The following is a 23137-nucleotide window of genomic DNA, read 5'->3' as shown; positions in this document are numbered from 1 at the left end:
GGCTCCGTGGGGCTTTGAAAACAACCAGGGCCTCGAATTTCGCCGCCTTCCTGCCCCTGTGCCGCCGCTCACTCGGGACTGGTGAGGTCGCGGCCGGCCCCTCCAGTCACCCAACATTTACTACACCTCCTCCCGGGCCGCCCGGGGTACGCGGGCGCAGAGCAGCGTAGACGCAGCCGGCCCCTGGCCCCCCGCAGGGCGAGGCGCCTCCCCAGGAATCCCGGGGCCCTCGACTGAACTCAGCGTGTCTGACTTGAGCCAGGCTCGCCGCGCTATTTAGAGACCCCCGCACAGCGTGGCCGCAGCGGCCGCGGAACCCGCACCCCGGGCGGAACCCGGCCCCGCGCGGCGCCCCGCACTCCACGTCCCGCGCCCGCCCGCCAAGCACCCTCAGCGAGCAGGCGGGAGGCCCAGCCGCGGGGCAGGTGCGGACGCGGCGCGTGGAGTGCGGGGCGGAGCCAGGCGGACGCGGGCTGTGGAAGGCGGAGTTCGGAATGTGGAAAGGGGCGCAGGACGCGAACTAGGGGGCGAGGAAGGCCGTGGAGCGGGGTGTGGGACGCGCGGTGCGGCGGTGGGGAGGGGAACGGCGTGCGGGTGCAGGTGCGGGGCGTGGCATGGGGACGGGGGGCGTGGCATGGGGTCGGCGGGGCGGGGGGCGGCCGCAGGACGGGGCTGGGCCGGGCGAGGCGAGGCGAGGCGGGGCGGAGGCGAGGGGCGTGGCGCGGGGCCCGGGCGCGGGACGCAGCGCGGGGCGCCGGGATGGCTCCGGGGCGGGGAGCCCGGGTGGCGCGGGGCGCACGCGTCGAGCCGCGCGCACGGGACGGCGGTGTCCGGCAGAGCGGCCCGAGCCTTGCCCGCGGGAGGAACGCACCGGGTCGGCGCGGCAGGTAAGCGCGGGCTGCTGGGAATTCCCTCGGGAACCTGGGGGATGTTTGGGAGCAGCGGGAACGGACAGCGGGGCTCGGGCACTTCCTGGAGGCTTTCGGAGCCACTGCCACCCCTTTGCTCCTGGAGAGCTCGGCGGAGCGATGGCTTCCTGGGTGGGCGGCTGGAGGCGGCTTCAGGCCCCTTTTTCTGGGATTTTCCCCTGAGGGGGAGCGGGACCTGCCCTAGAAGTTCAGGTCCAGGGTCTGAAGGACCCTGTGGACGCTGGGCCGCTGCCGGCCTCGCCACGCTCCCTGCGGGGTGCGCGCTGCTGTTCCCGAAGGTCTTGGCTCGCCTGCGTTCCTTTAAGAAACTCTCTCAAAGTTTTTAAGGGAAGACTTTGGCTCTAAGTGCCAGGACCTCATTTCTTGCCGGGTGTGCGCGTGGTGGTGTGTTTAAGTAGAATTTGCAGAGAGTGGAAAGATCCCTTATCTGCGCCCTGCCGGAGCCCCTTTGGGGCTGTGCTGACAGTGGTCGCGGTGAGGCGCAGGCATTTGCTGTGCTGTCTGGTCTGGTGAACAGAATCCGTCCTAGTGTGCAGACCTGTCGGTTCAGAGTATTTGTGACAGGGACTTCAGCGACCAGGGGAGTCCTCCAGTTTTTGCTTTATCAAGATATCGCCCAGATGGGCCAGTTAAAAATGGTTGTATACAAACAGCCGGGATGCGAACAGCTTTGGTTTTTATCACCCAAGAATTCAAAATGATGATTTATGACATGTGCTTCACTTCACTGGCAGGCCATCAATGTGGTGTGAAATGTATTGCAAATCAGACATTAAAAGATTAAAGAGGAAAAAGGACTTTTTTTCCGAAGGTCAGTATATTCAAAGTAAGCATCAGCTAATCAATCTGGCACCGGTTCCACTGCTTCAGCAGTTTGGTTCTTGTTGAGATAAGCATCTAATGAGGGCAGTGCACGTGACTGTTGTGTAAAGTAATTCACAGAAACTTTACAACTGTAACTAATTAGACAATGCTGTTCATGTCGACCAGCAAACGCTAACTGGCTTAAAGCTGTCTTATAATAATGGCGTGTAACAGAATTTCATTGTTTGCCAGTGAGAAAAAGAATTTTGACATAATTTCCCTGAATGTTGCTTACGTTCTGTGTTCATTTTCTTAACTAAGATAACTTTTACACTACACATTTGAGACTTCAAAATAATTATACGTATTTATCACAGCCATGTTACGCAGTCTCACACATGTAGAGAATTTAAACCATAATTCGCCTTTCACCTGTTACCATTACTTGAACACGTAACAGAATAAATAGGATACACATGCCTTTAGGATTTTACCTCAGTATCGCACATAGATACATCAGTAAACACATAGCTTTTGTAATGTATTAAAATATTATTGGGACACTCTAGACAGTGGGAAGGCCTTTGAGAAGGACTTCACCCTGTACAGAAGACATGGTTCCCAGGGTCTGTGTGTGAAGAAATACAGCCAAACTCAGTTGCCATCTCAATATACCATCTCCTTCTCCCCGGACTGTATCAGCGCCCCCCACCTCCCCAATCAGGGCCATTACCAGTACTTTGTAACACGTGTCATGTTACATTTTGACCAGTTTTTTACAAGCCTGCCTCTCCCATACACTGAGGGGATGGATGGGATCTGAATTATTCTGCTAACCCTAGTGTGTAGCACAGTCCCACACACGTAATAGGCGTTTGATAAACGTTTACTAACTTGAAGAGGGAAAAATATCCAATACATGTGACCCTAAACAGCACACACGTGTCTCTAAAAACAGTATGTTTATATGGGGATATATGTATACATGCAGCTGATGCACTTTGTTATACAGCAGAAACTAACACAACATTGTAAAGCAATTATACTCCAATAAAGATGTTAAAAAAAAATCCAGTATGTTTTTGCAATTTCAATGTAATTCTTAAAAGCAATAAAATAGCGATAGATTTTCATCTTAATTTTCATTCTTAGAGTGGTGGAAAATTCATCATGATAGCTAGGTTAGTACTCTACAGCTTGCTTTTTAGTATCTGCATCTTCAAAGGTGTGACTTAATAATGGTTGATGTTAGGGTTTCTGCATTCTTACATTTTCTTTAATTTGAAGAGTTTGTGGTTTGCTTTAAGTTTCCTGTTAACAAACTAAAGGATACTAAATGTAAAAATCACTTAAGTTTTTTCATTCAGATCACCTGATTAGCTCAATGAATGCTCATCTATTCATGAAACTCCATTTCCCATTAGCTTTTTTTTTTTTTTTTCCCCATTAGCTTTAAAATGAATCTCTTATTCTAGAACAGGGAAGAGATTTCTGGTTTATACTAATAGAAATAAATTTGAATAAGGAAATTCAAATTCTATTTATACTATAGAAATTATTATTTCTGCAAAAAGTACAAAACATTTTGACAGATGTAATTTGTGTCTGTAGTATACAGGAATAATAAAATGCCATAATTATAAGGCTGTCAAAATGTAACATGACATGTTAAACAGCACACACGTGTCTCTAAAAACAGTATGTTTTTGCAAGAGTAAAGATAATACCTGAATTTGCTTTAAAATGATAATTCCAATTTATATGATGAAGTAACTGGCTGTTGTTAGCACATCAATAATATTTAACAATTTTAGATACTCTGGACTGGAAGAAAAAAGCAAAAGCTTAAAATGTGCTCTAACCCGTGTCTCTACACATATGTTTTAAAGTGTGGCAGAAACAACTCAAAAGGCAAGTGTTGTACTCTGGACAGTCTGCCTGGTGCTGAATCCCGTGAAGTCATGTGGAAGGGGACCCAGAGTAGACAGTCAGGAGTTTTTGTGCCAACTTCAGCACTGTGCGCTGTGCAACCTCAAACAAATCATAGAACCCTCTCTGGGCCTCCATTCCCAATCTGTGAAATGAGGAGGATGCTGGGGCCACTTCTAAGGTTCCTTCAGCTCTAAAATGCTTTGATTCCATATTCCTTCCAGGGATTATGAGTAAGATTCCTGAAAAGTGTCACTGGGATTTATATAGGGAAATTACCTTTTAACTGCATGTATGAAGTCAGGGTTTGGTGTACTATTCAGACTTCCTGACCTTGTGTTTCAGACACGATGAGCTATTCAGAGCACTGGTAGCTATTGCACCCCTATAATTTTCTTGATTGTTTTTTACTCTTGCCCCAAACCAGCCTTCAGAAAGTGATGCATTAAGTTAAGGGCAATGACTTGTTTTTCATTATTCAGTTATTAAAACCTTAGGGCTGATGTGGAAGTACATTAAAATTAACACATCACTGAAATGTCTAAATAAAATGTTTGAATAAGTGAAAAATTCTAATGGTATTCCTAGGTCTTTCACAGAGGTCATTCTAGGAACGTATAATGCCGTTTAATAATGGGCAGAAAAACTAGAGGAGCCTGCAGGGTAGTGGGGCAGGGAAGCTATTTGGAGGGTTTAAAGAGGGAGCCCTGCATGGCGTGAATAGTCTTGGAAGACAATCATGTTTCTAATTCCACTCCAGACTATCTACATTTTCTGTCAACTGAACTGAAGCTCGACCAGCTGGTAATTTCCTAGCTTAACATTAGAACTCTAATTGTGGAACTGTGATGTGATACTGATATCTGAAGGGAATATTTATTTTATTCAAGTATTTTGAGAGGAAATACTGTGGATAAAACTTAAGTGTACTTTTAATTTTGCCATTGTTGAATATACAACATTAAAGACATTTGTTCTTAAACTAACACAGTTGTTTAAATTGCTTCTAATTTAAAATTAGCTCTCACTAAGCTTGCAAGTGACAGAAGGTCAAAAACAAAGACTGATGAGTACTTCCCTTTGACTAAAGATCAAAGTGTTACCCATATTTACCTTAGCCAAATAAAGACTTAGGAGCATATGATTTTTTGAATATTCATAAATGATTAAAATCCCCACATGAAAGAGAAAAATATGAGGATAATAATAATACATGGATGGCAGGAACTATTATAAGTGCTTTCCATACATTCTTATTTAATAAATAATTAAAATATTATTTAAAAACAATTTTATGTTTCTGGAGATTTATTCTCTGCCAATAAAATATATAATCCTAGAAGTGCTTTAGAATTATTAATAAAGAAGTTGAAACTTAGTGTATTATAATTTCACTAAGCCAGTTGGTTCTGGATGAGAGTGATGTTTCCTGCCAGAGCTTTACATTATTGAAAAGTTGAATTTCCATTTAAAATTAGGAAAGAAAACCCCTGGAACTATATAATAATGAATAATTTTATACTAAGGTAAAGGGTACTCTTAAACTGTATGTATGCCATTTATAAAACTACCAGTAAACACTGAAATCTTCATTATCTATTTAAAAGATCCATAGGAATTTTTGGTAGATGTATTCTGTGTACTGTGAATATAGCATGCATGGTAAGACATTGAAAAAAGTAAACTCTCATTCTGTTTCAAGCATATCAAAGTTGGTTCTTTAATAAAAGAGAAACTGCTAGCAAGACTAATATTTTAAGTCTCAAACAATAGTTGGAACCAAACAAAGGAATCTAACTACAGATACCATAGGGTTTTAAAATCATAAGAAAATACCATGAACAATTTTATGCCAATAAATTTGAAATTTAAATGAAATGGAAAATTCTCCAAGAGATATAAATGATCAAAAATGACTTAAGAAATAACAAACCTACTTGTATGTCAGTAACAGTTGATGAGATTGAATTTGTGATCTAGTCATCCTCCTAACCCCCTCAAAAAAAAAAAAAGAGACGTTAGTCCCAAAAGCTTTTATAGGACATTCTTATACAAGCTTTTTACATAGAGAATTTTTAATTTTTCAGGTTAAAATAACTTTCTTACCAAAATCCAATGATAGTACAAAAAACGTTGAGATCAACCTTAAGTATGAACAAACACATAATCCAAAATAAAGTTGTAGCAAGTTTAATTTGATAGTATATTAAAAATAAAGTCATGACCAGTAAGGTGTTTCACCATCTAAAAATCACCATAGATGCAGGGGGAAAAAAAAGTATTCCACTAAATCCAATACTCGTTCATTATTTAGAAAACAAAAGCAGACAAAGACTGAAGGAAAATTTCTTCGCCAGATACAAGTTGAAACATCACGCTCCATGATAAAACTTCAGAAGCATCATTTTAAGGCAGAAACAAGGAAAGATGTCACCATGTCCACATTGTACCAGAAGTCCAGGCCAATGCAAGAAGACAAGAAAAAAAAAAAAATAACAGGGATTCGAACGACACATCTCTCCTTCATGGCAGATGATATGATCGTGTGTCTTTCACAGAAAATCCAAAGGAATCTCCTGACTTGTTGCAACTAGGAGGGGCTTTCTAACAGGTCGCTGGATACAAAATCAATATATAGAAATAAGGTTCCTAGGGACTTCCCTGGTGGCGCAGTGGTTAAGAATCTGCATGCCAATGCAGGGGACACGGGTTCGAGCCCTGGTCCGGGAAGATCCCACATGCCACGGAGTAACTAAGCCCGTGTGCCACAACTACTGAGCCCGCACGCCTAGAGCCGGCGCTCCACAACAGGAGAAGCCACCTCAATGAGAAGCCCACGCACAGCAACGTAACTAGAGAAAGCCCGCGCACAGCAATGAAGACCCAACGCAGCCAAAGATAAATAAATTAAAAAAAAAAAAGAAAAGATATAAGGTTCCTAGGTAGCAATAATAACTACTCAGAAATTATAATGAAAACAACTATTTAGAACGAAGAATTAGAACAACCACAGAGCTACCTGGGAATAAATCTAACAAAAGGTGTGTAAGACCTTTCGGGACGGCGTCCAACAGCATAAAGATGCCCTCCGTGGGGAGCAGTTGTGCTTAGTGGTGGGGGCCCTACATTGTAAAGAGGTAGATTTGATTCATCTGTGAATCCTATGCAATTCCAATCAAAACAGTGTCTGGGTTTTTGTGGAACTTGACAAGCTCTGCCTAAATTTCATATGGAAGAAATAAAAGGCCAAAAATTGTTGAGACAAATATGAAGAACAAAGCCGAGGACTTGTCCTGCCAGGTATCAAATGTGTCTGCAGCCATTGCCACTGGGCGTCCTGCTGGTCGCTGAGATCAGTCCGTCTCTTCTGGAGAACAAGTGCCCCGTGTTATTCAGTCTGACACTTCGGAGGTTCAGCTTTTTCCTCTTTCATGCTTGTCTCTGTGGTTGAACTTTTCCACGTTGCTGTGGCCCTGAATCGGGCTGGCTTGTTCAGGACTGGCTTCCCTCTTGCTCTTGGGAGTTCGGACAGAGCTACATGTTGGGGTCATCTCCCCAGAGTAGAAGAAGAATGAGTCTTCTGTTATGTTGACAAATAGATTTTGAGTTCTGTTTCCTCTTTGCGCTCTGTCCGACGTGACCCTGTGCGTCCTCTGCCCCGCCCCATCGGACTCCCTGCTTTCACCCTGGCCACCAAGACAGCCCTCAGCACAGATGCCAGGGGTCCCGTGAGGATGTGGGTGGGATTACGTCACAGCTGTTCGAGCCCCCCACCCAGTACCTTCCTGTCTCACCTGGAGTCAGAGCTCGGGCGCTGGTCACCGGCGCTGCGGTCCATCGGCCTCCCGCTCGCCTGTGCCTCTGACCTGCTCGACCCCCGCCTGCCCCCTGCTCTGCTCCCTCCGAGCCTCCCGGCCTGCCCTCTCCCGAGCCGGGCTCCGCCCGAAGCTCCGCTCAGTGTCTCCCTCTCGGGGAGGACGCCACCCTCCCTGGCGCCCCTCCCGCCCCGTCCTGCGCCCCCAGCTCCCTGCGGCTCCAGGGCACCCAGGCCTGACCCTTCTGTCCCCTTGCTGTCCAACTCTTTTCTTCTCGAGGTCAGGTCCTGCCCGTGCCTGAGAAGACGCCCCCTGTGACTCACGGAGGAGTCCTGTCTTGTGTCCACGCTCTGGAGAAGCTTCTTCCCACACCTGCCCCCGTCCCGCCCCCGCCCTGGCTGCCAGGCGGCCACTGGCCCTCCTCTGCCTCGTGGTCCCTCCTCGCCGGTGCCAGGCGCCGCAGCTCCGTCCGGAAAGCCTCCCTCCGCCGGGCGCTAGTGCCCCGGGCCCTGTTTGCCCCACAGCCTGGGCCCTGGAAGGGTGTCCGTGGCCGCCTTGTTGTCACATCAGAGGGCCTCGTCTCTGCTTCTCTGGGCGCCCCGCTCCGCTGGCCCAGCGCCTCCGGCACCTGCTGCCCCGCAGGGTCTGGCCTGTGCAGGCGGCGGGAGCTGCGCGACCACGTTGCCTCTAAGGTTTTCCTCGAGGTGGGTCTTCCCACGGGAGAAGCGGCCCCGCTGCGTGCCCATGCCACCACTTCTGCCCCAAGCTGCGGCCTCCACCGCCCCTTCCTTTGGGAACCACCAAGGTAGCTCCCCTCCCTCCCCGTCCTGCCCCCGCCCCCCGTGCTCCTCCGGCTCTGCACAGACACCGCGTTCTGCTCTATTTCGTCCTCACCACGTGTCTCCTTCCTGGCCTTCTTCCCCTGTCGCCCCTCCTTCGGCACTCACTCCACGATCACCGCCCTTTTCCCAAGGCCCTTTTTTTTTTTTAATTTTTAATTTATTTATTTATGGCTGTGTTAGGTCTTCATTTCTGTGCGAGGGCTTTCTCTAGTTGCGGCAAGCGGGGGCCACTCTTCATCGCGGTGCGCGGGCCTCTCACTATCGCAGCCTCTCTTGTTGCAGAGCACAGGCTCCAGACGCGCAGGCTCAGTAGTTGTGGCTCACGGGCCAGCTGCTCCGTGGCATGTGGGATCTTCCCAGACCAGGGCTCGAACCCGTGTGCCCTGCATTGGCAGGCAGATTCTCAACCACTGCGCCACCAGGGAAGCCCCCAAGGCCCTTTTTTATGAACAACACTTGCAGGGTCCTGTCCCCTCGGAGTGGCCGAGTGAAGGTCTGCCCTGTGGCCCCCGCCCCGCCCCCTGACCGCCCGCCGCACCTTTGCCATGGCCACCGGGACGATGCTCCGGCCTGGAAAGGCGCTCCTTCCCCCTCCTGCTTCCCGAAGCCGCACCGCCTGGTCCCGCGGCAAACCCCCCTCTTCCCTGGGTACATGATTTCACACAGATGTCCTTGTCCTCTGAGACCCTCTTCGCTTGCATCACTGCCCGTTTTCCTGACTTCCGTCTCCACACACAGATTTCAGAAGCACGTGTGTTTACTCCTACTGTGTCCAACGGAACCTGTGGCCCAGAGTTGGGCAGCAGGCTGCCACTGAGCAAATAACCACTGATGGACCGGGAGGGAGAACGACATGACCTCAAGCCCAAGGGGAAACATGTAATTTTGGAAGGAAAACACAACCATCGGAAGAATGGGAAAGCGGCCACGTAAACTTTGAGACATAAGCTCTCAGTAGTTTGTTCTGCAGTAGTGTCAGAACGAAATTTTTCCTTGAGATAAAAATAGAAAACAATCAAATGCCATCCCATGAAGATAATTAACGTCCCACCTCCGTGGGAGCTCAGTGGTGTGACAGCGCTGGGCTCCGGGGCCTGTGGGCGGCTCTAGCTTCGTCCTGAGATGGCCCTGCGCCTGGATGGTACGTTTCCTCTGCCGACTGCCTCTCAGGACGGTCCACTCTGGCCTCAGTAGGGCGTGGAGTCTGTCTGTCGTCCGTTTCTGTCCTTACTTGGCCCAGCAGAGCCTGCTGTTCTGAGGGTCTCATCCTCTGCTGTTATTTTGTTCCTTAATTGATATTAGGGACGCGTGGTATTGACAACACACCCCAAGGCCTCTGTGTGCCGTCCGGAGAGACAGGCTGAGGCGCTTCGGAGCCTCCCGTTTGGATCCGACCTGGCCCCGTGTTGCCAGCCTCCCAACAGATACTCAGCCCTTAGGTTAACTTTTTTATTCATTCATTCATGCATTTTCCACAACAAAACCAAAGCTTCAAAGTGTGGTAGGAAGGCTGGGAGCAGCAGGAGACAGTCTGGCCCCTGCGCACTCGGGGTCCCACCGTGTGGGAGAACGTAGCCCAGGGCAAGCCCTGTGTTCTCCGTGACGGCCACTGTTGGGTCAGTGGTGCAACACGTATTGTGCTCGTCCTTTGCCTGTTTATTAGGGACACGATTTAAGAGCTCTAAGGTTAGAGACCATAGTGAGAGAACAAGGAGAAAGGAATTGGCAGACTTTTTCCAAAACTAGAACTTCAGAAAATGAAAGTCATGGTCATTAATCTTTTATGATGATAAATGTGATAAGTTGTAATGGGAAATGCAAACAAATATGAAAAGAACAGAAAATTGCCCAGTTCTCAGAAACCCTGCAGTTAACATTGCCGTATCATCCCTGCCCTTCCTTTTCCTATTTGCACATACAAATGTTTGCAAAATCTAATGAATACCTTACATTTTGGTAGTTATGAATGAACCGTGGCTTTTCACTTATGCCTGGCCTTATTTTATAAAGATTTTAAGATAGTGTATCAGTTGGGAATTCTTTTGTCTGCAGGCGACAGAAAATCTGACAAGCAAATAAGGTTCTTCCTCTCCCGTGAGTCTGGAGGTGGCAGCTGGGGTCAATTCAGCAGGTCCACAGTGTCACAGAAGGGGCCTGGGGACTTTTTTGATGGTTCCCTCATGCTTATGACACATGGTTGCAAGATGGCTGCCCAGCTCCAGGCATCACATCTGTACTCAATGTGGAAAGAAGGGAGAAGGGACAGCATGAGTAGCATCTGCCCTTTTATTAGATATCCAAAAACTTTCCCAGAGGTTCCCCAGCTGACTTCTTACACATCATTGGATAGAACTGCCTTTTATAGTCACTGCCAGCCACACAAGGAGATGGGAAAGCAAGAATTCCCTTCCTGGTCATGTTAGAGAAGAGTAGCACTGGGCGTGGCAGCTGGGTCACCAGACCATGATGTCGCCGTGGACAGACAGCTGCTCTTCTTCATTTAACTGTTCGTCTTTCAGGGGACACTTCATTCCCAAGTGTTCCTTCTCATCAGCAGCATTACAGTAAACATCCATGTGCACCACTTAGCAAAGGCTCTGATTAGCTGCTCAGTGTGACGTCCTGGAAGTGGAATTGTGGGTCAGGATGTCATCACCGCCACAGCTCTTCACACAGAAGATGAAGCTCCTTCCCAGGAAAGCCTCCCAGCCTGTGCTGCCACTCAGGGCAGGGCATGGGTGCTCCGCCCGGGGACGCAGTCTCACCCGCAGGGGGACACAGGCTCTCCACCGGGGACACATGCTCACTGGTGACGTCGTGGACTTAGTGAGACTTGGAAGCTGCCAGAGGCCCGCTGGGTTTGCAGGTGGTAACCCCCTTCTGTAGGCGGCACTTGGGAGGCGTGGTGCAGCTTTAAGGCACATTGTTTGAAAGTGTTTTGCGGCCCCTGGACCCAAGGGCTCTGGAGAGCCTGGGCCGTGGCCCCTCCTCCCTCTGACTGGCTGAACAAGCCCATCGGTAGCCCGTGTCTCTCAGCAGAGGGCGTTTGGGGGGGACGGTTCCTTCCTGTGTCTGGTTTCCTAATAAAAGGGCAGATGCCGTGGGTGCTGCCCCCTCCCACACACGCACACACACACACACGCACACACACACACGCACATGCACGCGCACACACACACGCACACACACGCGCACACACGTACACACACACATGCACGCACACACACTGCGGGACACTTCGCCTCCCTGGTCCCGCAGGGAGATGCCAGCAACACTCTCCTGTCTCCGGGTCCCCTCCCTCTGGGCGCCGGGTGTGGGGACCTGCTGCCCTCGGTCTGGCACATCCCTCCGACGGCTCCCCAGCGAGGATGACCTGCACCCGCTCATCCCGACGGAGGCGGGAGAAGGACCAATGGCCCACAGTGTTCGGCCGGCGAGGCCCTGAGTGCCCTGTGCCCAACCCCTCTGCCTGCAGGTGTCGGGCAAAGGGCCGTGGCCTCAGAACTGGAACCAAAGGGGAAGGCCATGGGTGGTCAGGACCGTCCAGGAGGTTTTCTGTGGAGGCCTGAGGCCACGCCGCTGGGGGCCCTCTGAGGCCGGGCGGCGGTTGGGGAGGGCGGCAGACCCGCGGGCACAGCCTGACGAGGAGGAAGGGCCAGCGCGGCCCCAAGGTGGCCTAAGTGTGGATGTCAGCAGGCCGGGCCCTGCCCCCCGGCCGAGCTTTAAGGTGAAGAAACAGCAGGTGTGGAAGCTCGAATGAAGCGCTGGGGGCACAGCGGGCTCGTCCTGCCCGGATGGGCTGGCGGGCAGCAGGGGCAGGGGGGCAGCAGGGGCCGGGGGGCAGCAGGGGCCGGGGGGCCAGGGTGAGGCGGTGCCGTCCAGGCCCAGATGGGTGGCTGCAGGGTCTGCGTGAGAGTCAGGTTTAACCCAGAAAGTTCCTGACACCTGACTTCCTTCACGTTCAGTAAGTTAAGTCTCTAAATGTAAACATTTTACCCTCTGAGAACAAGCAAAATAGAACAGGTGCCAGTCACAGTAAGGGGCAGGGGGCCGGTGGGATCTGAGAAGAGTAAGATGTCTTGAAAGATTTCAAACAACCAAAACAGAGTTGGAAATTTGGTCTAAAGAGAGTTAACATTTGTCTGTTTCTTTAGGTCACAGTAAAGTTTTTGTATTTTGCCTCGGAACCAACTCATGAACATCAATATTTTTAAACTTTAAAATTCCATGTGAGAAGAGATGTCTTTGGTTCCACTGGAGGGCCATGAGTGTGTATATATGTGTGTGTGCATGCGTGTGTGTCTGTGTGTGTGTGTGTCTGTGTGTGTGTGCCTGTATGTCTGTGTGTGTCTGTGTATGTCTGTGTATGTGTGTGTCTGTGTGTGTGTCTGTGTGTGCATGCATGTGTCTGTGTGTGTCTGTGTGTGTGTGCGTGTGCATGCATGTGTGTCTCTGTGTGTTTGTGCATGTGTGTGTGCATGCGTGTATGTCTGTGTGTGCATGCGTGTGTCTCTGTGTGTGTGCATGTGTGTGTGCATGCGTGTGTCTGTGTGTGCATGCATGTGTCTGTATGTGTGCATGCGTGTGTGTCTGTGTGTGTGCATGTATGTCTGTGTGTGTCTGTGTATGTCTGTGTATGTCTGTGTGTGTCTGTATGTGCATGCATGTGTCTGTGTGTGTCTGTGCGTGTGCGTGTGCATGCATGTGTGTCTCTGTGTGTTTGTGCATGTGTGTGTGCATGCGTGTATGTCTGTGTGTGCATGCGTGTGTCTGTGTGTGCATGCATGTGTCTGTATGTGTGCATGCGTGTGTGTGTGTGTGTGTGTGTGTGTGTGTGTGTGTGTCTGTGTGTGTGTCCGTGAGGCTGGTGGGGCCCCGAATCGGGGCACGGAGGCCCCCGGGTCCCCCCTGCCGCCTCCCGTGGGGCAGTTGGCCGCGTGCGCCCGGGTCCCGTCTTGCAGGGGGAGGCGGCATGGCCGGGCCTGCAGCGAGCTGACCATTTGTGGAACATTTGCCTGGTGAGAAGGGAGGGGAGGGGAGGCAGTAGGTGGACATGGCAGGAGTTACAGCAGTGGCCTGGGAACCACAGCGTTTGGGAAAATCACTCTGATTTCACATGAACAGAAAGGTCCGCTTAGGAATCCACCCAGCTGTGTGCAGAGCACCATGGCCCCCGAGAGCCACTGGACGAGACCAGGACGGGAGTCGGGAGGCTGGGGAGAGGTCCCTCCGCTCAGGCACCTTTCCTAGTGTCCTCGGCTCTGAAGTGAGAGCGTGAGCAGCCTGTGGTCGCCTCCCTCACGCTGGCACTTGTGCCGTGTAACTGCCGCTCAGGGCCACCACAGGTGCTGCGGACAGTTACCAAACCCTGCTCGGTGGACAGCCGGGAGATACGCATGCGCATGCCTGCTCACACCTATACCTACACACATACACGTACACACACCTGTGCGTGCACGTACACGCCCACACCTTCCCGTGGAGAGTTCCCGCTGGTCAGTGGGAGCACAGCTCCCCATGACAGCAAATTCCGACGCCCGTCGGGGCCCAGGGCTGCCCGGGGGCTGCACCCTCAGCTCACCTGGCGAGCCCGCCTAGTAACGAGCCTGTTCCCTTGCAGGTTAGCAATCCGAAGCGATGGGCGACTGGAGCTTCCTGGGGAGACTCCTAGAGAACGCCCAGGAGCACTCCACCGTCATCGGCAAGGTCTGGCTGACGGTGCTGTTCATCTTCAGGATCCTGGTGCTGGGGGCCGCTGCCGAGGAGGTCTGGGGGGACGAGCAGTCGGACTTCACGTGCAACACGCAGCAGCCGGGCTGCGAGAACGTGTGCTACGACCGCGCCTTCCCCATCTCGCACGTGCGCTTCTGGGTGCTGCAGATCATCTTCGTGTCCACGCCCACCCTCATCTACCTGGGCCACGTGCTGCACCTGGTGCGCATGGAGGAGAAAAGGAAGGAGCGGGAGGAGGAGCGGCTGAAGACCGACGGCGCGGCCCCCGGGCAGGACAGGCCCCCGGTGCGCGACGACCGCGGCAAGGTCCGCCTGGCCGGCGCCCTGCTCCGCACCTACGTCTTCAACATCATCTTCAAGACGTTGTTCGAGGTGGGCTTCATCGCCGGGCAGTACTTCCTGTACGGCTTCCAGCTGAAGCCGCTGTACCGCTGTGACCGGTGGCCCTGCCCTAACACGGTGGACTGCTTCATCTCGCGGCCCACAGAGAAGACCATCTTCATCCTCTTCATGCTGGCCGTGGCCTGCGTGTCCCTCTTGCTCAACATGCTGGAGATCTACCACCTGGGCTGGAAGAAGCTGAAACAGGGCATGACCGACCCCTTACCCCCGGACACTCCCGGCTCCAGCGTGAGGGCCGCAAAGCCTGGGTGTGGGAGCCCCCTCCTGCTGCCCTCCCACTCCAACCCGCCCGCCCTCACCGTCGGGTTCCCGCCCTACTACGCGCCCTCGGCCTCTTCCCTGGGGCAGGCGTCGGCCCCAGGCTACCCCGAGCCCCCTCCGCCGGCGGCCCTGCCCGGGACCCCCGGCGAGGGCCACCCGGCCGGCTCCCCCGGCGGCCACCAGCACCTGCTCGCGACGGCGCCGAACTGGGCCGACCGGAAGGCCGAGCAGCAGACTTCGGCCGGGAAGGCGTCCCCGCCGGCGTCCGCGACCGCAGCCCCGAAGCCCCCGGCCGGCCCCCAGCAGCCCCCTCCGGAGGGCGGGGCGGGGAGCTCGGGCGACAGCGACGGGGAGGGGGCGGTGACGGCCGTGGAGCTGCACGCGCCCCCCGAGCTCCCCGCAGACCCCGGCCGGTCCAGCAAGGCCAGTAAGTCCAGCGGCGGCCGGGCCAGGCCCAGTGACTTGGCCATCTAGCGGTGGCCTAGCATCCAAGACCCAGGGGGCTCACACCGGCGGGTGGAGCCTGGAGGCGGGAGGGGCTGGAGCGGGAGGAGGGGGCGGGCGAGGGGCGGGCTCATGTGTCAGTGCTTGCTGTTCCTAACGCTGGGAGGTAGTGGGGAGCGCGTCCGAGGCAGGGAGGGGGCGCAGGGGGGGGGCCGCCAGAGATTCTCCCAGCAGCCCCCGCGCCCAGCGCCCCGGCCGCCTCCGTAGGTGCTGCGGCCTCCGCGGGGGGGGGCTGTTCCGTGGTGGGAAAGCAGGGGCGTCTGCGGCACTTCAGTTCGGGGCAATTCGGTTTTCCTTTCCTACGCCCGCATCCCCGCCCCGGAGCCTCTCTGGACGGCCCAGCAAGTCTAGATGCTCTTAGCCTTATCTCTGTGTGAGACTTTAACTTAGAGTTGAATTTCATTTGGGATATTTGCCAAACCGCACTAAAAAAAGATTTTGAGCAAGTCCATGTAGCGTCACTGAGTTTCTGAACCGGCATGTGAAGCCCAGGATATCAAGCCACACACTTCATGACAAGTGACTGGGAGCAGTCACCCACCAGAGGCAGAGCCGCGGCAGGGGGAGAGCAGGAGGAGAGGCGGACCCTTGAGATAAGTCTGAACAGCCGAGGAAACTGAGTAAACGTGTGGCCGGTATGCCTTAGGTATTTATTTTTTAAATGACATTTTGTGCTTTGATCTGAATCGTACAGGTAAGCCTATTTCCCCCACTTTCTATCTTTCAGGAAAAAATGAAAGAAAATAAAAGTATTAAAATGCATACTGACCAAGAGAATGCAAATGTGTCCCATTACATACTAGTAAAGATTTGAACTTTATTTTGAAAGAAATTCTTTGACTTTATGAGTCGGCTAATTACTATGAAAATGGACCATATAAAACAAAAGCAGGGGAAATCTTTAAGTGCATTTCAAATGCTTGAAGTTGTGAAGTTTTTGAACGGGAGGTTAAAAGTTAACTACTGTTGCCAGAAAAATTATTTATACACATGAATCCACGACCTACATTTTTTAACAGTACAAAATAAAACTCTTCAAGTTTCCTAACCATTCTCTGTGGGCAGCCTGTTTGCTTTCTGAAGCATGAGTGACAGTGTCGGGGTCTCCTGCCCGCGTGAGTGCATGTGCTGGTTGGGACGAGGGCCCCGTTTGGCGTCTACACGGATCCTGCGCTGACCGGGGAGGCTGGAAGATGACACAGGGGTCCCGTCGCTGTTTGTGTACAAGCCAGTGGACAGTGGTTGCGGCGAGAGGGGGCAACTCTTTGTTGCGGTGCGCGGGCTTCTCATCGCGGTGGCTTCTCTTGCTGTGGAGCATGGGCTCTAGGCATGCGGGCTTCAGTAGTTGTGGCTTGTGGGCTCAGTAGTTGTGGCTCGTGGGCTCTAGAGCGCAGGCCCACCCAGTAGTTGTGGCGCCCGGGCTTAGTTGCTCTGCGGCATGTGGGATCTTCCCGGGCCAGGGCTCGAACCCGTGTCCCCTGCATTGGCAGGTGGACTCTTAACCACTGCACCACCAGGGAAGCCCAGACTGTGTTTTATATCATAAAGAGCGACCCACTGACAATCTGATGAAAAGATGACTGTGTGCAGCTGGCTGGTGACCGCCTGCTTGGAAATTAAAGCCCTTCCCAGCAGACTGATGGAGAGACTTATCCGAGTGGCTATTTTCTCCATTCTCCCCGGGCTGGTGCACAGGAGAGAAGGTAATTCCTCACCCACAGGGGATGCCTCAGGCCCCCGGCTGTGGGGCTGAGTTTTCCTGGGCGAGAAGGGCCGCTAGAAAAATCCAAATTTGAAAAGCTTTCTGATAAAAAAGCTTCAGCCGCTGTCACAGTGCCCAGACGGTGAAAGGACAGCTCACTGGGTGGCTGTGAATGTTTCAGTACCCCAGGTTCCACCAGGACAAATGTCAGGTACAATCGTGACCCACGATGGGATTCTGAGTGGGGCTGGAGATGGAAGTGAGAACTGTAATTGTAGTTCGTTTCTACACTTTAAATGTGGATTTTATTCCCTGCATGTTGATGAAGGTGCCAGTTTGGTCTATAGTCTAGTGGGGCAGCTCGGTGCCGGGGCAGGAGGGTAAAATTAGATGCTCCTCCTTGAAAACCACTAATTGATAAAGAAGCAAAATTTCACAATTCCACGGTGCCTGTGGTATTTCTTCAGTTTAGTGTTTTGATTTCAGTTCGTGTAAAAAATGAAAGCATGTCTTACGTTATGTTGCTATTTGGGGGCGTCCGTGACCCTGAAGGCCAGGGTCCTCCTCCCTCACAGGGACACGGCCAGGGAAACGGCTGCCTCTATTCAATCACTTTTAGCACGAATATGTGTGTTAAAAACAGAAACCATCACCCCTGTGGTCAAGATTCCAGATGTATTTCTTCTGGCTTGTTAACTGTTTGGAAATTTCACTGAAACTATTTTTCTCCCAATTTAATAGAAATTGTTTAAATCCCTAAGCTTATTTTTAAACTGAAATGCCATACCTATTACATTTACACACTCTGTTTCTTTAATCCACAGCGTACAAGACAATTATATTCTTCCACCCCTGTTTTTGGAAGCCCAGTCATCCAGCTGGCACTGCACAATCTATAGTGGTTACAAAATGTCAAGTATTACTACATTCTCAGTCCCCAAATCCATTTTTTAAAATCCTAAAACACTTCATATATCATCACTCACTTTCCCTTTTTTAAACTTTTACTGAGTTGTTTTTCCCCATGAAATTAACAGAAAAGATACCTTAAGTTTAAAAAGAAAAGAGAAAGGGGAAAAGAGCAAGCCAGACTATTTCCGATATATCCCAGCTTCTTTGATCTTTAAATAAGTGGCTAGATCATAGATTTCTTGTACGAGAACACCTAGAATAAGAACTATGAAGACAATTCAAACATCCTTTAAAAAAATTAACCTGGTGAGATTTAGGTCTCTTTTCTGTTTAGGCTTTTTTTTTTCCTTCTATTAACACTTTCTTTAATTCTTTAGTGTTACTGAATAAAGTGCTTTTTCTAAAATGCTTTCTTTTGAAATTTTTCTTCTGATATTTGTAACACTGATTTATGGATCAATTTTGGATCTCCACCAAAACTAAACTCTTATACAGAGTATTGCATGATTTCAAAGGGTGAATCTTTTGTAAAGATCCTGCCACCCAACCCCCGCCTTCAGAGGGCTCAGGGTATTCTCGGAATAACTTTTTCGAATAACATGTAGACATTGTACATTAAAGTCAGAAAATGTATTTCTCTTCCTAATTCCATATTACACTGCAAAGCTTCAGTTTATTCACTCTAAGATTTCTTACTGCCCAAAAGATTTTTTTTCCCCTTTGCATTATGGAATGCCATAGCAAGACTTTTTATGGTCAGTTAGGAATTTAAATAACTCTAAAACAGTGAACTGTTCCTAGTACCATATATGTAAATGGTAACTTAGGTCATAATATTTACAAAACTCTTACTAAAACTTTTTGTGCTATAACAGTATCTTTCATAGATTAAATTGTAACTGAAAATAAGCATTTTACCAGATAAGTAATTAAAACTGGCCTTAAATTTAAATCACTAGTTCTGTAGTGGCTTAATTTTTTCTTTTTTTAACTTTTTAAAACTTTTTTTTTGAGGTACAGTTGATGTCAATATTATGTAAGTTTCAGGTGTACAACAAAGTGATTCACAATTTTTAAAAGTCATACTCCATTTATAGTTATTATAGACTATTGGCTGTATCCCCTGTGCTTATTTATTTCATACATAGTAGTTTGTACCTCCACACAGGTAACTACTAGTTTGTTCTCCATCTGTGAATCTGTTCCTTTTTTGTTATAGTCACTAGTTTGTTGTATTTTTTAGATTCCACATTTTAGTGAAAACACAGTATTTACCTTTCTCTGACTTACTTCACTCAGAATGATGCCCTCCAAGGCCCTTCATGTTGTTGCAGATGGCAAAATTTCGTTCTTTTTTATGGCTGAGCAGGGCTCATTGTTTTTATTAATAGAATTCCTGAGCAGGTTTTCAAAGTAACAATTATTTATATTATATTTTAGATATGATAAGGAGCAAAACCTTCTTCCCTACAAAAGAAGCTCGAGGAATTACTGCAGTAGCTCTTCTGTCTTTTCACATGTGCTTAACCAACTTAGAAAAGTGTCTTCAAGGATTCTTGTGGCATTGCTGCCCCTTGCTGTGAGTTCTCGGGAAGAAGTCATACTGTAAATGTCAACCTTCTTGTCTGTCCCTGGAAGTCCTCCTCCATCCACAAAGCTGCTAAGCTCTGTCTAAAGAGCAAGAGATCTTTCCCCCAGCAAGGCTGGAGTTTACGGTTCTTGGGGAAGACTCTTCTGTGTATAATTACACATAATTGTGTAGTTGTAGCTCTGCTTTTATGACACGGGGCGATACCTGTATGTGTCTGACGGCAAGTTCTTAATCAGAAATGCAACATTCCCACTCACACTGCCCCCGCCTCGCAAACCCACTTCTGGATGGATGCAGGACACAGCATAACAACACCAAGACCAGCTCAGATGCTTCGAAGGCTCGAAAGAAACCCAGATTCAAAATGCAACACCACCAGGCACGAATTTGCGAGAAGTTCCCATACTGTTCACTGGTTGTGACCACGGGTGCCAAAGCTGTCCCCATGGACAGTTTTGGGAAGGGGCTCGGCCCGCGTCACCGGCGGTGCCAGGCCTGAGCTGCACGCACGGGGCTCCAGGGGGCGTCCCGACCCGTCGCCACGGACACACGAGCGGCGCTCAGAGGGGAGGTGGCACCCACCGCCCCGCCCCCGCCAGGCATTCCCGGGGACGACCAAGCGCACGGGGGGGGGGGGGGGGGGAGGGAAGGGTGGGAGAGGACTCACCGCAGCCGAGGGGACTAGGGCCACGCGCAGGTGTCCAGGTGCGCGCTCGGCGGGCCCCGTCAGGGAAGGCGACCCCAGGCCGCCAGGCTGCAGGCCCAGCTCAGCCAGGCCCAAAGTGACCCCGAAGTGGTCGGCTTCTAGGGCCAGGAAGTCAGGGGTTCCGCGCAGGCTCAGTGGTGCCATCACGCGTCCTGTAACTCCTGTAACTCGGAAGGTCCCCTATCCCCCCGCGCAGCCACCCTGCAAGGTGGGCAGGTCCAGCCCAGCCCAGGGTCGGCCTCGGTCACAGGAGAGGGTCTGCGCTCAGCACCGCTCCTTTCCAGCCCCGTGACTTCGGGGGAGTGGTTTCACCTCTCTGCCTTTATTGATGTTTTCTCATCCGAAAAATGGAAATAAAGTAGCGGGGAGTAGACCAGAATGGACAGAAAATGCTGTGTAGACCCTGACCCACGGAAGCGCCACACAAATCCTCCGGGTAAATGAATTAAAATTATCCACGGGCTGCCAAAGTTTTCTTGTATCTATGCATTCCTACCTTTTACCTTTGTTTTAAAACAGAAGGGTTTATACCATAGAAATGGAAGGGTTTATTCCATACCATGGAATATTATTCAGCCCCAAAGAGGAAGGGAATCCTGACACCTGCTAAACATGCATGAACCTTGAGGACATTATGTTCAGTAAAATAAGCCAGTCACAAAGGACAAGCGCTGTGTGACTCCACTTGCATGAGGTCCCGAGGTCCCTAGAGGAGCCGGATTCACAGAGGCAGAAAGGAGGGCAGGTGTCGGGCTAGGGGAGAGGGTGTAGAGTTGTTATCTGGGAAGAGTTCCAGTTTTGCAAGATGGCAGAGTTCTGCAGATGATGGCAGCAATGGTTGCACAACAACGTGACTTAATGCTGCTTAAAAAGGGCCAAGATAGTAAATTTTATGTTGTGTATTTTTACCACGATTAAATATATATATATATATATATATACCTATGCAAAAAGTTTTAAGTTTTACATTGAACTAAAATGTACACATAAGAGGACACAGCTTGATGAATTGAACACACCTTGGCAAGAAACAGAACTTTTCTCCTTCCCAAAGCCTCCCTCTCTTTTTTCTTTTCTGTGTCACGCTTTTCCTGTTGTTGTCATTCACTCTGAAAGTATTCCTTCTGGGGGACCTTCGGGAGGGGGAAGGAGGAACCGTGCGGAGGGAAGCAGGTGGCGAAGTCTCACCGTCAGAAGCCGTCCAGCCCCGCTGCTACCAGAGACGAGAGCGGAACCCCGGGACGCCCAGCGATGAGATGACGACGGCTGGGCTCCGAGGGCGTCCATGGGGTGGAGGCCCAAATAGGGAACTAGAGACTCTCGTGGAATATAGGCCGCGCCCCTCCTTCTAGTTTCTTCTCAAAGTTGAAAGCGAGATCAACAGCAACAACAAAGTCACCCTCAGAAGTCAGCGGTTCTCTGGCAGGAGCTCGGATCTGCTCAGGGTGGCTCTCCGTCCTCACCGCAGTGCCCCCGTCTCAGGCTTCGGGGTCCCGGTTCCCCAACACGTGCGCGGGGTCCCCACGAAGGAGGAAACACGGGAGCTAAGAACTTTCATACCCAAGACCCTCAAAACCCGTTCAGAAAGCGCATCCCTGCCTTCCAGCATTTCTCCTGTGTGAGCGCGGACCCCGGTCCTCCTCGGCGTCCTTTCAGGTTTGTTGTGCAACTGTTTAGGGCCCAAACCAGACGAAAGGCGAGGCAGATGCAGAGCCGAGTGTGATTTCCTGCCCATCGCTGCGGATGGAGGCTGCGGCTGAGGGTGCGCTTGGGGTCCTGCTTCCCTCGCTCAGAGGTGCTAGGACACCAGGTCTCATCAGTCCTAGGGCACCTCTTGGGTGTCGGGGGTTGGTACTGGGGCATCGTGCCACATACCAAGAGCAGAGTGATCAGAGGAAACCCAGTATGTTCTGGAGAGGAAGGGTTTTTTCTTTCCTTAAGAAAAGGCCAACACTAATATCACAGATCCAAGCATCAGTCTGCAGGTTCCTCTCCCAACTGCTCACTCCGGGTAGAGCTCAGGGCCGACATCACCAGGATGAGGTCATCGCCAGGCAACCCCTCCCCCTCCCTCCCCTCCCCCACTCCGAAGGCTGGGAGCCGGGACCGTGCAAGGCCGATTCAGTTATGAGTGCGGACCGTGTCCAGCTCTGTATAACTTAAAGATGTGAGACTGTGTCTATGTGTGGTATGGGTTTTTGGGTTTTTGTGTTTTTTTTTTTTTAATGAGCAAGAGGGACTTTAATGCACAGAAAGAACTTTACAGCTACTTAAATTTCAAATGTATGGTGCCTTATTAAAGTTCAAATTCAAAAAACCTTTTTTTCCTCTAGCTTTTATGTTCATTGTACAAATCTTGTTATGTCGTGTTATACTATGTGTAAAACTTCAGATAACGTAAGAATCACCTTCAATTAGTTGAACCAACTAAACTCTTAAAAATCAATCCATTTAATTAAATTCTTCTCCACATTTTGAACTGCATTTATAAATTTAATATATTCATTTTTCTTCTTAAATATTTCAAATGTCTGAATGGCGCATGCAACCTATATCCCCAACTCAAAAAACATGACAACCTTAAACAACTCGTTAAAAATCCAATAAATCAAAGTTGTAAGTACAGGAACTTTCAACTTCTTGTATACGTTCCAATAGCATTTACAAACTTTGTCAAATGCTCTTAAACTTTTTAACTTAAAAATTACAAGTCTGGGGCTTCCCTGGTGGCACAGTGGTTGAGAGTCTGCCTGCCAATGCGGGGGACACGGGTTCGAGCCCTGGTCTGGGAAGATCCCACATGCCGCGGAGCAACTACGCCCGTGAGCCACAATTACTGAGCCTGCGCGTCTGGAGCCTGTGCTCCACAACAAAAGAGGCCGCGATGGTGAGAGGCCCGCGCACCGCGATGAAGAGTGGCCCCCGCTCGCCGCAACTAGAGAAAGCCCTCGCACAGAAACGAAGACCCAACACAGCCATAAATAAATAAATAAATAAATTTTAAAAA

At 50.4% G+C, this 23137-nt stretch overlaps 1 protein-coding gene and 1 long non-coding RNA gene across 4 annotated transcripts; one reads left to right on the top strand and one right to left on the bottom strand.

The window, feature by feature from the left end:
- Positions 1-728: 728 nt before the first annotated feature.
- Positions 729-23137, top strand: GJA3 (gap junction protein alpha 3). Of its 3 annotated transcripts, none has more exons than XM_082364958.1 (3): positions 729-887; positions 13940-15142; positions 19274-23137. In XM_082364958.1, the coding sequence occupies exons 2-3, from the start codon at positions 13957-13959 to the stop codon at positions 19414-19416; spliced, it is 1329 nt and encodes a 442-aa protein (XP_082221084.1). In that variant the 5' UTR covers positions 729-887; positions 13940-13956; the 3' UTR covers positions 19417-23137. The 3 variants fall into 3 exon arrangements, with proteins under 3 accessions (XP_082221084.1, XP_082221086.1, XP_082221085.1); XM_082364960.1 differs by lacking the exon at positions 19274-23137 and adding an exon at positions 15947-16267; XM_082364959.1 differs by lacking the exon at positions 19274-23137 and having other exon boundaries at positions 13940-16267.
- On the bottom strand, positions 10592-13987 carry LOC309615425. Its single transcript, XR_014236815.1, has 2 exons — positions 13901-13987; positions 10592-11399 (listed from the first exon to the last, which is right to left on the bottom strand). It is a non-coding gene; the product is annotated as an uncharacterized lncRNA (long non-coding RNA).

This window comes from Balaenoptera borealis (assembly GCF_965194805.1).
Source record: "Balaenoptera borealis genome assembly, chromosome: 18".
NCBI lineage: Eukaryota > Metazoa > Chordata > Mammalia > Artiodactyla > Balaenopteridae > Balaenoptera > Balaenoptera borealis.
The sequence above is the reverse complement of the archived record's forward strand: the minus strand, read 5'-3'. Positions and strand labels throughout refer to the sequence as shown.

Excerpts from the sequence above, each read along its gene's own strand:
- GJA3 (XM_082364958.1), top strand. The coding sequence starts at position 13,957 with ATGGGCGACTGGAGCTTCCTGGGGAGACTCCTAGAGAACGCCCAGGAG. Across the intron at positions 15,143-19,273 it reads CGGCCGGTCCAGCAAGGCCA|ATATGATAAGGAGCAAAACC; the intron begins GTAAGTCCAGCG and ends ATTATATTTTAG.